At 34.4% G+C, this 15,097-nt stretch overlaps 1 protein-coding gene across 1 annotated transcript in view; it reads right to left on the bottom strand.

The window, feature by feature from the left end:
• Window positions 1-11,543, bottom strand: part of LOC128546206 (uncharacterized) — a 93,733-nt gene extending 82,190 nt beyond the window's left edge. The window contains exon 1 of the mRNA XM_053527741.1: window positions 11,425-11,543. Coding sequence (XP_053383716.1) covers window positions 11,425-11,543 — 119 coding nt within the window. The remainder of the gene's footprint in view (window positions 1-11,424) is intronic.
• Between the last annotated feature and the right edge of the window lie 3,554 nt (window positions 11,544-15,097).

Raw genomic sequence — 15,097 nt, 5'->3', positions numbered from 1 at the left:
GTATTGCTAAGCAAAACAAAATGAATATTTTTAATAAAAGACCACTGTGATTATCTATCTGTTCGAATTGTTCTAGTTTGCTGTTTATTTTGCATTACCTATGCATTTTGTACAAACTGTATTTTGCGAAATATTTGCGATAGTTTTACTTTCACTTATATTCTTGAAGATAAATAAATATTCGTGATTAAATTCGCGAATTCATAACACCGCGAATGGGGTTGCCAACCGTGAAATCGCTAAGAACATGATTTTAATATTATTGACGTTTGTCAGCTAACGTTTTAATTTCTGTTTTATTTCAATAGATATATATTGCATATCCAATAATGAACAATTCCTCAGTGCGAGCTGCTGACGTGTTTTCTTTTTTTTTTTTTTTTTTTTTTTTTTTTTTTTTTTCACTTTCTGGTCATTTGGAATCATGGAAAAGAATTCCGCTCACTTTAAATAGAAAAATGTAACTCCTGGACAACAGGTCATCTAACACGACAAGAATGAAAATTAAAGCCGCTGCCAGTGGATATGTGGGATATTGCATTTTTTTCATTACTCCTAACGAATCTGCTGTTATCTGTTTTGGTTTCAAAGCAATCTGTGGTGCGCTGGCATCGTTAACGTCATATCCTTCCTCGCCCGACTGCTTGGTCTCGTGGTAAACAGAACCGATTCCTTTTGTCTTCGTTTGTACGGACAGTTTGCGTAGTACCTTTCTGTGCAGAAGTTTAGTTACTGTAGCAGTTCCATTATCTGCTTGTCGATATCAACAGCAAGGATACACTGTCTGTCAGTTGAAGGGTGAATGTAGCGCCTTTGAAAAGAAATAAACACATACTGAACAGAAATGCAATGACATCACTTGTACATGTACAACCGGAACGCATCATAAAGTTTTCAGAGTTTGGTACTTCCATGCCTGAAGGCAACCGTACATAAGAAGATGCTTTGGAAGCATAAAATGCAACCAAGCAAAATCACTCGATGATACTGAGTTTGTTCGTGACAGGTAATGAATATGCAGCAACAATTGCCCCTCAGTACTGGCCTAAGTGGAATTGTTTCATAATGAAATAATTCTATTATCCCAAAGGACGAGAAATATACACCGAATCAAAGTGTAGGGAGCCTATTACAGCTGCAACAGTTGACGACTGCATTGCTTCATTTGATAAAATAATTGTGTCTGAATCTAGCTTTTTCAGATGCAGTTGAAGAGGTGTTAATAAGTTTACAGTGATAAAATAATTGATATTGGTCAAAACACAAAACAGCGCACTGGACAGACTTGATATCAAAATACGAAACCAACAGCCTTTGACACTAAATACTTCTTAGTCCAGACACATTGAATTAATTAAAATTTGTGAAAGGTATCCATTTGTAAAAGTTGCCAGTCGGGCATTTCCGTTTTTGGCGTCCTACAGTTTTATCGTAACTTTCAATCTTCGACGATCGTCGACGATCCCGAAGTTCACCAGTATCGAAATCGAGATAATATCGAAACATTGTCAGTTGCTTCTCCGAACATGATGCGCTCAGACATTCTTGCCGCCAGCACTGAAGTGACGTGAAAACGCTCATGTTAAGTTAGTTTGTTTGTTTGTTTAAGGTCATATAGAGACTTTCCAGCTTTGATGGTGGAAGAAGATCCTAGAGGCCCCACCGTGCATTACTTCATCACCGACAGGCCCTTAGTATAACCACTGTACTTCCGTATGCCAGCTGATGGCTTTCAACGCCTCGAGCGAGGCTTAAACCCACATCCGCGATTTGAAGTCAATAACCTTTAATTTAACCACTCGGTTACGGAGGCCTCCGCTCAGGTTTAGAGAGAAGTGCTAAAAGTAGAGACAAAGATGTCTTACATTTGCTGTGTCTTCATTACTCACTGATGAGATTTTTGATCTAAATGATGCTTATCACTTTGTTGATTTGATTTGTATTGACAAAAACAGAATAAACAAACATAAAGCAATATAAAATACGCGATGTACAATATACGTAATAATGATATGGAATTGTTGCATATTTGAAGAGATTCTGTACACTTGCATAGTGACAATGAATTTGAAATTACAATACTCACGGACGACATCAAAGGATAGCATCATTTGTGATTATTACACCCCATAACATATCTGCCTTTTGGGACTTTCACTACCTTAACAAAACGTTTAGTGTATTACTAGGCTAAGCATAGTATAAAACTTTACTTCTCTAAATATGTTTTTATATATACTGCCCCTTTAAAAGAAAAAAAAGCAGGATAAAAGACAATGGAGCTGAGAAGAGATTAGAGATCAAGAATCAAGAGTTCTGGTATATTATTGGTTACTTCTAAGCTCATATTTGACATTGACCAAGTAAATCGTTTTGATTATTTTGTCTGGTTTAATGCATCCTATGAATGTCTAGAAAATACCCATAATCCCATCATGTATTACTACATGAAGCACATCTAAATTAGTTCTGTATCATCAAATAGCATGCCCACGCGATACAACGGTCTATATGAGGTGTGCATCAATTCTATTGATGATAATATGACAGAAGCAATTGTATTATTTCCGACGATGTAGACATAATAGGTACCTTATGGGAAAAGGGGACATTAACTCGACAGCAGCAGACGACATATATCAAGTAATGAGTTTCCAATCGAGTAACTATAAAACGTAGTACACTAATGGCCACATTAATTTTATCTCTCGTCATCTTTCACCATCCAAACTCATCCGATATTGTTTTCATGGGAACAATATAAAACACTTCGTTTTACCTAGATTTATTGAGTATATTATTGTCACATTTTGGACAGAAAATACACAGAAACAACGTATCACAATGACTAATACGAACAACATCAATATCTCAGTACCATGACTTGTATAAATTTACAAGTTTCCTTGCAACAATAAAAGAAAGATTAGAAAGAATATTAATGACATCATGATTATTGTCCGGATTAGAAATGTAAAATCAACTGATATTATACTAATCAATTAGTATTAATTCTAACCAATTAGTATTAATTTGAAAAACAATACATTTACTGCAATCCAAGTTTTATATTCAAGATGTCGCATTTTGCAGCTGTTGTGCGTCGTGATCTAGTACCATTCAAAACAATACTGTGCCGATTAGTCGCACACCAGCCATGTGATACTGCATTAGACAACCGTAATCTCTGCGGTTGGTATTTGTCTTGCGTGTAAAATGCTTCTAAAATTATGTAAGATATAGTTGTCACAAGAAATGCTTATCTAAAATTGCAGTGTGTTCCATCTGGTTCAGTCTACCGTGATTCCGAATTTCTTGAAAGGAAGTTTATACCAAGACGTGTTGTACTTGGTCGTTGATTGCACAAAATAAAATTCAAATGTGTAAACAAAAATGGGTTTCTGTTGCCTGAATGAAATATAGTCATCTTCTAATAAATATTTACTTACAGAGAAGATGAAGGAATCACATCTTGGAAAATAGGTTATCTTGTTGATTTTTGTCTTTCTAATGTGTCCGTTTTCTTGAGTCTTTACTACATTTACCAGGAAGAAATCAAACTCTCATAGAGAGACACAAATAAATAACTACACTTAAAGGAAACAAGTTTAATTTATTGCCGTCTGCAGTAGCTAAAGTGATTCCATTCGTTACAAATGGAACAATTAAACAAATGCCTGTAAAAAGCTAATGAAGTAAGTTTCTCCAACTTTAAATTTGTAATTTCTACGTGACAAAAGGAGTGAATATATATAATGACATTTAGCCCACACGAGTACGATCTTGTTTTGTGTACTTGAATGTCAACAGTAACGGAGACAGAGGAAAAATGACATTGAATGCAGTGAAGACATGTGGAATAGAACCGGAAACAATTTCAGTTCGGCGACATGTCGTTAAATTATTTTGCAGTTTTACACCAATAAAACGAAGGCTATATCTCGACAGTTCGTAAGATGAAAAGCAATCTATTTCAAAATGTTCATTTGATGATTTTTGCAACATACAACCAAAAGCCTCCAATTTTCTTTGGAGCGGAGTGTACATAAAACACATGGGTTGAAACTGCTGAACATATCTAACATGATCTTTGTTCTCCTGGTTTCCTCTTATTAAACTTAAAATCCCATAGATATGTACGTATATATGCATTCATATTTCTAAAGGAATGCAAATAAAGCCAATAAGCATAAAACGGACCTGACTCGAAGAAGTTTCCTCGTGGGTTTGGGCTTAAGCCTCACTCGGACGTTCTTCAGCTAACATAAACATAGGAACAGATTCGTAAATGGAACAAAAAATCTATTCCATACAAAGTTATTTACGATTATTGACAAAGCCTGATAATGACAAACAGACAAACAATCTCACTCAAATGCGTGTTGTTGCGTAAATAATGTCGTTTAATATAAATTTGTAGTTTCTTTTCACAGATTTTCTTATTGAGGCGTAAAGCAATTCTTGAAAGCCGATAGAATTGATTGAAATGTTAATAAAACAATACATTCCTTCCTTCACAAGTAACTTAAAAATACCCATTCTATGTTACTCGTCTATTCATTTCTAAGGAAGTGGGTGTACTTTTTGGTTCAATATAAAATATTTAGATTGTATTTATTAAAACGTTGATTAGAAAAAATGGAAATCAAGATATTATATGTAAGACCATTTAACGAATGTAAAAGACCAGTTTATATTCATGTTAATCTTGAAGGTTACATTGTCTAACATCATGAGCTACCAATGTAATTGGCATTAGCAAAACACTTAATGATTACGGTCGTACGTCAGAAACGCGTGTCCAAATCGTGCCTAGGTCTGAAACCTTAAGTAGTGCATTTTACCACCATTGATATTCAACAGAGGCGTATCGAAGCGTATTTAACACACATTTGTGCCAAAATGACTGAATCAGTGTCCTATTTTGAGAATTCAATGTAACACAGAGAACGGATTTAGCTATATTTTCAGAAAATCAACAGAAGAAAGATTTTTGAGGACTCCAATACATCTTTAATGTGTTTAAATGGAAGATAAGTGAACAACTATACATGCATATTTTCTTATTATGGAACTGTTTTGGTTGAAATCGAACACTTGCCATCGGCATTGGAATTTGGCACAGAATACAACATTCTACTTTTCTTTTTACGACATACAAATCCAAAAAATTAAAGTTTGATTGTAAGAGGCTAGTCTGGAAAAATTTTCGCACGTTTTCGCGATGATACTGAAGGATAACGCAGTATGTAATACTGTAATATAGTGTACGCAAAGGTTAAATAAAGTGTTCATTTGTGGGATGACGGTGCAGTCAAATCCTCTGTGAATTCTACGTTTACTTTCCATATTGTAAGCATGATATAAATGTTCACTAAGCAGTGTTTGCAAAATCCGAATAATGATTGATGTTAAGGTTTTGGTAAATATTATAAACAAAACTGATAATAAAAAAACATTCCATTGGATTACAGATGATATACATATTCTAAATTGTGAAAATCAGCGTAAGGTCAATTATATCGTTAAAGTTAAAACGCTTTGATATTTTAATATTTAATTAGTAAACCAATAAATGCTAAATAATACTGTAGAAGCATCAATATCTTTATTCGAGCGGCTTTCGATGCAACGAAAGCATTTTACTAAATCGTATTCATAATACGTGTAAAACATGTGGTTTATAAGATGAAGAGGTAAAACATATTTTTGTAAACGCGAGTGAAAACGTTCTCCTATAAACAATAATAAAATCATTCCATTTATTTGTCCTTCACTACTGAAATCAGCACCGGACGATTAATCGTTATTATAATATTACATTAGCTAATAGGTAAGGGTAGATTTCTCGGAAGCACAGAGCACCACAAACACAGCCTCAGAGCCACGCATTTACAAATTAGGCCCACAAAAAGAAAGAAGCTGTAACGGAAAAATATTACAGACGGGTTGCTTCGAAAATCCAACAAGTACATTTTAATTTTATGCAAAATATAGATAGAGGGAGAGGAAGGGATAAGGGGTAGAAAGGGGGCGGGGGTTGAAGGGGAAAGTAGAACAAGGATGAATATACAAAGGGAATGCTACGTTCCTTAATCACAGTTACACTACAACGTAAACCACAGTAGCTCAGACATTCATGTACCAGACACACACGCACACACACACACACATACAAACACACACACACACACACACAACTAACTAAGATAGATAAACAGACAAGTAAGATAAAACAACACTGTAGGGCACCGCCCAAGACACACGTGTAAGGGAAATTTCAGCAGCTTGGAATTTGTTTCAAAGAACAATAAATCCAAAACGACCTGATCGCCAAGTATGTACATCATTTGCAAATCAGCACATTGATAAACTGATTACACTAGAAGTGCAAGTCGATAATTTATAAGTAGTGGCTTTTAATTCAAATGCAAAAACAGTTAAATACCGCTTGAACCCTTTGATATTGGAACACCTTATAAATTTAGGATGACACCCTGACACCTTATTTAAGATTCGACCTTATATGTCACAAACAACACCGTATTAAGACCAGACACGAATAATCTTAAGTCAATGACCTTAAACTGTTTCGAAATCGAAGGAAAAATAAGCAAGACCATTTCATTTGCACGTATCTCACCTAAAGCGCGTCGTTCGTCAAATGGGAACTGTTGATAACTTATCTTCCATCGTGCTCCAGTCATATTTTCACAATGTTTCTCATCGTGGCACACTCCGCGGATTATGTGTTACTTATAACAAAAAAGAAGATATGTCGGAGCACAGCAACGTCCGACTATTCAACAACCTTGTCAAAAAGTCGAAAGATGGACATATGTTCTTAAGATGCAAATCAAACCTTATGGAACCTGTTCAATGTAAGTCAGCTCATCACAGTAGACAAGCGTGTGAAGTATCGTTCCATTACCATCAGTGGATACTGAGAAATCAGCTTATATACATCTTCACCAAATCTCGGGACGCCAACGCCGACGAATGGGCGAGTGCAACAGCTCTACTTATACCTCAATAAGTCGAGCTAAAAAAAACTCTTTAATCTATGTACCGCGATGAATTATGCAATTAATAGCAGATGTTGTTCCAAGTTTATAAAACTAAAATTGAAGACCAGTGTCAGAACACAACCTTGCATTGGTCAATTTAAATACTTCTCTCAGAAAGAACCGGTCAGATACTTGAGACTGGAGACTTGTCTCCGGACCCAATTTTACAAGTTTGGAATCTGGTTATCACAACTGTAATAAGCCACAATTCACTTCAAAAATTTTAAGATCCGTCCAACATCCATTATTTTCGTGTAATTGCGCCTTTATAAAGGCTTGTGACACCTTTGTTTTTAATGTAGCAGCCACATTTGTGTTCTGACCATAAGATATTGTAATATCTTGTTAAAACCTATTTCTGATCATAATCGTCTTTATATTTATCAAAGGTTCGAATACTGGTTTACATAGTGAACAGTTTTAAATAAATCCAATGTTTAATTACCTCTCTTTATGGCCCTAACTGTTTAAGTTCATCTGCAGTATTAAATGACGTCTTCCACTTAACAACGTTAGTTATGCCTATCATATATTTAGATATTTGTTTTATCTGTTTATAGCGTTGAAAATACACTGTCTTTATTTCACAGGGAGATGCAAATATGTATTGTAATATTCCATCGATGCGTTTGAGAGTTTCGTGTAAAATTAATTTTGAATTTTAATTGTGCGTAGTATATAAGTACCACTCGAATAAGTTAAAAATGTTTAACCTGATCAGCAGAATGAGAAATTGACGAACAGACGTCGTGTAACTGTTTAATGCTAATTGATTCATATGTTGGATGTATGTTAAATATAAGAAAGGATGTTGCAATGGCATTTATATCTCTTTTCTTGCTTCTTTATTTACCACAGAGACTTTCACCAACCGATCGTAGAGGCCCTGTCGACTACAGACGATAAAATCTGCATTTTAATGACACTTCATATGTAAGTACCGTCGGCTTAACAATTCATTATGGTCTAAAATTGTTTTACCCAATCAACGCAGAGCAGACGACGACCAATAGTATGCAATATATATATATAACGTTTTGAACACACAATTATAGAAGTTACAAATTTGATGTAGATATGCATGTTTGGATCAAGTATTTTTCTACAATGTAGAACTTTATTAAACCGTGACTTTTCAAAACTTCAGAATATTTTTTGAAGATATGGCAAATAAGAAACGTAGGGCCGTGTCCTCGAGTTTTTTTAACTGAGTTGAAAAAATGAGCCTCGAACTAGTTTTCATATTGGAAAAAACACTGGAAAATCACAATTTTGATAACATTTTCATGAACAGAAATCTTTCTACCATGCAGATTGCCCATGATTAATAAGATCGGCCTATTTCACATCAAACGTTTTAATACGATATTTCAACGTTTAAAAAGATATTATCATTGTCCTTTTAATGAATTATCATGGATTGCAATTACTGAAGATAGCTTGGCACAGAAAATAATAATACTATAAAAGAACAACTCAAGACAGTTGTATGAATACATTGCTTTTACTATTAACAGTTTTACTATAGCAATAAATAACTAATTTCGTTTGATTGATGCTTGGCAGAAATTGGTCACAGCTTCACATAAATGTCAATATACAAATACATATGATAATTTATAAAGTATATGGTTAAAATGCAGATGTCGAGGCCCTGGGAACAGAGTTCTTATACAGTATACTTGAAACACACAAACTTCTTATTACACAACGTTAAGATATACTGGTGGAGGCTGACCTAACCGCCGAACCTGGGATCAGAATTCAACGGAGATCAGGTATACAAAAACAGACATACAGAATAAGTGACTACTTTAAACGTTTATATATGCCTTATACACATTTCACAGTTCTGGAAACAAACATTGTACTGTCGATAAATCAACATGTGACATGACACTGCCAATATTCCATGTGAAGCTGTAACGACTGAGGGCAAGGAAGGGGTAGGCTGGACTTGAACACATAAGATGTACCTGAAAATATAAAGAGAAAGGAGAACACGGCAAACATGTAACAAACAAAATAAGGGGCGTGATGGGCGGGATATTAAACATCAGCAAGTATAAACAGTCGAGGATTCCTTCGATTACAAGTAAAAACAACCCTGGCATTTATTTGCAAATGACCTTCTTCTTCCATGTGCAGAACTGAAATGACCCAAAAGGAGATTAAATCGCAACAACTATATTAATATACCAACAAGACATTAGCTAAAACAGGCCCTTACAACAGGATCGGAGTTCCTTCAGTAACCGGTTTTGAATGGTAATCATTAAAAACACATTACTGAAGATAGCTTGGCACAGAAAATAATAATACTATAAAAGAACAACTCAAGACAGTTGTATGAATACATTACTTTTACTATTAACAGTTTTACTATAGCAATTAATAACTAATTTCGTTTGATTAATGTTTGGCAGAAATTGGTCACAGCTTCACATAAATGTCAATATACAAATACATATGATATAAAGTATATGGTTAAAATGCAGATGTCGAGGCCCTGGGAACAGAGTCCTTATACAGTATACTTGAAACAAACAAACTTCTTATTACACAACGTTAAGATATACTGGTGGAGGCTGACCTAACCGCCACATGTCAAGAATTTGGAACAACGTGGAAAACTCTTGACTACCGCAACCAGTTTGCAATTAATTTCATAAAATGAGTGATGGTATCCGGATAAATGACGTAACACCATTACTTTCTGTTTATCAAAGGTGCATAACTAACTAAAAAGGCTGCTGTATAAATCGCTTGTTTTGCTTGTTTTATTGCCCGCAGATAGATAAAGGTCAAGTAATTCGAGGGCAGCGACCTTTGTCATTAACTTAAGGAAATAAACCATTTTGATGCAAATCTGACCACATGCCAAAGGATCGGACATGGGATGATAAAAATATGACCCGGCAGATAAAAACAAAAATAAAGTTGTACCACATCATCATCCAACTCATATGACATAAGTCCGTAACTCGAATATTCCCCTTTTTATTTACAATTTCAGGTTAATTATGATGCACTTTCACTAAATGTTTTGTAATAACTTATTGAATTTGATTAAAATTTAAAAAAAACGTACTTTCACATCACCGTCCTCATCATATGACACTTGGTCCATACTGTAAATTCGGTATTATTCGCGGCGTTTTAATTTTCACTATTTTTCGCGAATCGGGTGCATCGCGAAATCATGAATCCGCGTAAACATTCTATAACATACAGACATATCCGAAAAAATGTCCAAAATACGGTCAAGTGCAGCAATCAATACTAGCCGCCTATACATCGATGTTTATTGAATGAATTTCAAATCATTTCACATTTCAATATATTAGGAATAATTCATGTAGGATATACTGCATAAGGTTAGATTTCCATGCAGCTGGCAGTTTTTAGCGGAGAGCATCTCCTTGATGCACTTCGTATGTGTCAAACAAGCAGAGCACATGTTGCCCGAGGGGAATCCATATCATCCCTTATCTTCTCAACAAACCTGATTTTTTTACACATTTTGTTTAGACAACAATAGGGATTAGCGGACAATTTATCACACCATTGTATTATTATACTTGTACGTTAATTATTTATGAAACGGCTGTAACAAACTTTGAACATTTTATCAGCTATGAAGTGTAATAAGAATAATCGTCAGTAAATTGAATAAAGGATTTAAAGGCTGAATTAGTTCAGTCTGTGTGAATAAAGTAACCGATTGCTAATACGAAATTCGGACCTTATGTTTAACGAGTCTTTGGCATGCTAAAATTCGGCACGGTACTGAAAAATGGGCATTAATATAATCATGACTTCTGGAATTGAAATTTCACTAATATAAGATAAGAACCTTCGCGAATTTAAATTCCTGACCCTTCCGTCGCGAATTCATAAATCCGCGAAATAATTCAGGGTGGCGGAATTCGCGAAATAAAGATCACACTAATATAAAGTGATTTACAGTAACTCTGATGCACATATTTTCTGAATTACTTCCCCTTTCTACTCAGAATTTCAGTTTAATTTTGATTTGTTTAACCATAATTCTGTTGTTACGACACATAAGATTCAAACATGAAAATGTTGTTCCACATCATTACCCAAATCATACCGCACAATGTTTATAATAGTGGTTCCAATATGGTATGAGTTATGCCCTTATTTGACTTAGAATTTCAGGTTCAAGTTGTGACGCTTTTTTGCTCTACTAAATACATTTGATTCAATCTTAAAATGTTTGTTCCACATTATTAGTCACATTGTATGACACATGGTGTGTTACTCGTGCAGACATGTTCTATTAATCATTTCCCTTGTATACTTATTTAATGTTTTTATGCACGTTACCTACATCTCTGTTAACATTATACATTTGACAATAGCTAATCTATTGTCAAATATCCTTATCACATTGGAGGCATTGAACACTCCACTGACAGCTCCAGCTTGCTCGGATATGCCATATTTCATTATCCTGCATCAAAATAGCCTTACTGCTGTCCCCTGTGATAGTTCTTGTAATTATTAGCTATACCAACCACTGTAGGCAGTCTTGCTTGCGAAACTATTTGAATAAACTAAAATATTGGATATTGATACAGATTCACTAAATAGCTCCAAAAGGAAAGTGTTTTCTTTTTATTTCATTTGTTTTTGTTGGGTTTTAACATTTCAACAACACAATTATTTTGTTCTTAACGTTGAGCAAGATTTCAGGGTCCCCCTAAACGCATTTTTTTCTAGGCAGGAGCGGAAATCTGGGCAGAACCATTGGACTTCCATACATGTAAGCCAGCTTGATGGCTTCCTCGCGTGATAGAATTCTACTTTTTAATTCACCACTAATTATTGTACAAACACTGTCGTAAATTAGAGCTAGATCTGTTGTGTATGTTTTCGTGTTGTTTAAAGAAAATGAGGTTCTCGTGAATTACCTAGAACTCAGTAATATCATAAAAAGGAAAACAATTTTTAATTAGCTGCCAAAAACTTTTCATTTCTTCCTTAGACACGGTATATTCAGCGGATCAGATTACTGTATTAAAGGAGTAATCGCCCTGTAAATATGTTCAGTCTTACTGTCACGGAACTGCACTTCTTGATTGTATAATTACGTATTCGCAGACAAATGTATTACTTCAGTAAATCACATTGCGCATTGTCTTGAACCTACGCCATACTAATAACATAGACGTATACGGTCACTGTCCTTTATCTTGTATGAATATCCACTGAAGATGACATTTTAAGCCGTCTGGTATCTAGCTGTGGTAAACAAACCCAAAACATTAGAGTGAAATTAAGAAACATATTACTATTTACATGTCTGTCTTTCTTCTGTTGAATCTTTTTCCGTGGTTTATGTTTGCTACGCATATTAATGCATTGTTGTTAACATTAAGTTTACAAAAAGTCTAGAATTTGAGAACATACATGATACGAAACGTAATCAAAATGCTTCACATTCTTGAAATAAAAGTAAAGGTATCATCACTGTTTTGTTCTGCCATGATTCATTCGCATGAACATAAAAGACTGTTTAAGATATGAACATTCAAATCTTCCACTAGGCGCCGCTTTTGATGAAAGAAACATATACATTTTAGTATTTGTCATTTTGTCTTGTGTAACTGTGTCCTCTTACTATCATGTTATTTAGATGCAATCGTTTGTCCTGCAAACGATGTGATTTATAGTAGAGTCAGAGGAAAATTGCACTTGATATATTTAAAACATATCCATTTGTCAGTGAATAGTATATCGTTTTCTCTTGGGAAACACGTTTGAATCAATAATATCCGTTGTATGTACATGTATTACAAACGACTGTGCAAGTGTTGTACTTTTTAATCTTTATTTCTGTATATTTGGTATCACATGGATAAAACATTCTACTCTACCTCTGTGATTTAGTAGAACAATTACAACAGTGTATGTCTGACAGCACAAACATATTTGTAATATTAAGATATCTAAGAAACACCGGGACTCAGTCATGGTAAGAGTGTCGGGTGTGGTTGATAGGTTTATATACAGCTTCACATAGGAATGTCACTTTGGATCAAAGGACCTGGCATAACTTATTACAGAAAAAAATATAATTTCAAACGTCCAAGCGCAAATAAGCAAAAGGTTTTGGATATAATTGATATTATAGAAATATAAGCAACATAATGTTTCTAAATTATTACAACAGTCACATTATTTCTTTATTTTACATTTTACCCATTTTTAATAATCTACTTTTTCATCCAAGTATTGATTGCGTGTACGAAAATGCTTTGGAAGAGTATGCTTTTTTCCGGGTATGCTCAGGAGACAAAAACAACTTGCTCGTGTGACCTCTTTGTACTGTATTGAGGAATTACAGCGTAGCGTGGTGAAACAGCGTTACGCGGCTCAAAAAAGTCATTTAATGTTTTTATTTTAATATTATTTTGAGCTTGTCTCAGTGTGATTAACATTTACGTTTATGTAAACGCCGTAGTTCATGCCTATTATTGGCGATGTTTCAATACAGCGTCGTTTACGTAAATATGTATGCTGTTTCTTGTTAATATTTTAATAAATAAAGACAAAAATGCAAGGAAACGAGTTCGCTATTTTGACTATATGAAATATGAAACGCCATGAAACATTTTTTCCAACATATTAAGCAATATCGAGAAGTAAATATTTCCTAGTATGTAATTTATTATGTTTTTAATTTTAGAAACTGTCAGAATGTTACGCGTATAAGATCACTTTTGCATTATTTATTAACCCGCGATTTACTCGATAAAATTGAATTAATTTATTACAAAAATCGCCATTTCCGACAAGTCAAAGTGACATTATTCGAAATTTTGGAACGATTATGATCAACTCAAATCATTGGAAGTATCATGTATACACAAAACGCAACAGAATGAAACAGCGCAAAGCAGACCACCCACGAATTAACACCATAGACATAGAAAGGAGAGTGTTTTTTATACCATATATTTTTATCACATTGTGCGTGCTTTGTATGATCGTTTCGCAATGTATACATTTAACCCTTTATAGCTCTTCTGACTTTTGTAAAGTTTGCACTTTTGTGTATCATTGCTAGGTGCCTATGTAGACCAAGAACCATAACTCTTAGAGCAGTTTGTTAGAATTATGACCCTTGTCGTACTTATAAAATGTGCAGTTCTTCTATAGGTTTGAAACTTCATACATTTTGTGTCATCAAGATGGGAAAGAAAGGCCAAGAACCATAGCTCTATGTTGTCCAGCAGTTACAGACAAGCGGTGGCACCAACCAACGGTGCTCTTGTTAATTTTATTGTATTCTTTATATGTACACGCAGCAAGAAGAACTGACAAAAGCGACATTAAGAAGCATTTCATGACAGCTCAGTTCGGCTTATTGTCGGTATATGAGTAAAATGGCAGTGATTGCTAGCCTTTTTATATTGCTAATATTTTTACAGTTTACATTTTTGAACAGATAAGATTCTGCTCATATTACTCGCTTGATATCTTATATTACAAATCAAAGTGAAATAATGAAGTTCATATGAAAGTATTAAATTATTTTAAAGGACTATAAATGATAAAACTCATATATCAAAGTGTTATTCGGTTTTCCATATTATTCATGACAAATAACACATGGTGGTTAAAGTAAATAGCCATCAAACGTATATATATAGACAAATTGTCATTCTTGACATCTTTTTGACTTCTCCTAGCATTGTTATTGATCATTGCCTAAAGTAATGTCATCCGAGAATTATTTCTATGGAATAAACTATTGACGCTAAGCTGAAATAATGAGTATCAAATGACTTTTGACATTGTTTCCTGTACTTAACCCTTACCCTGCTAAATGTTTATAATGAACGTGTCCAAAGTGCCATTAATTGTTAAAAGGCGTGGTAACCTAAAAGATACTGACTGAACGGCGAATAGTACAGATCTTGACCAGCCTGCACATCCTCAGACTGCACTGATGTGCAGGCTGGTCATGATCTATACTGGTCGCAAATGCAGAATCA

This window comes from Mercenaria mercenaria, chromosome 17 (genome assembly GCF_021730395.1).
Source record: "Mercenaria mercenaria strain notata chromosome 17, MADL_Memer_1, whole genome shotgun sequence".
Taxonomy (NCBI): domain Eukaryota; kingdom Metazoa; phylum Mollusca; class Bivalvia; order Venerida; family Veneridae; genus Mercenaria; species Mercenaria mercenaria.
Note: the sequence above shows the minus strand (reverse complement) of the source record. Positions and strands in the feature narration are given on the sequence as shown.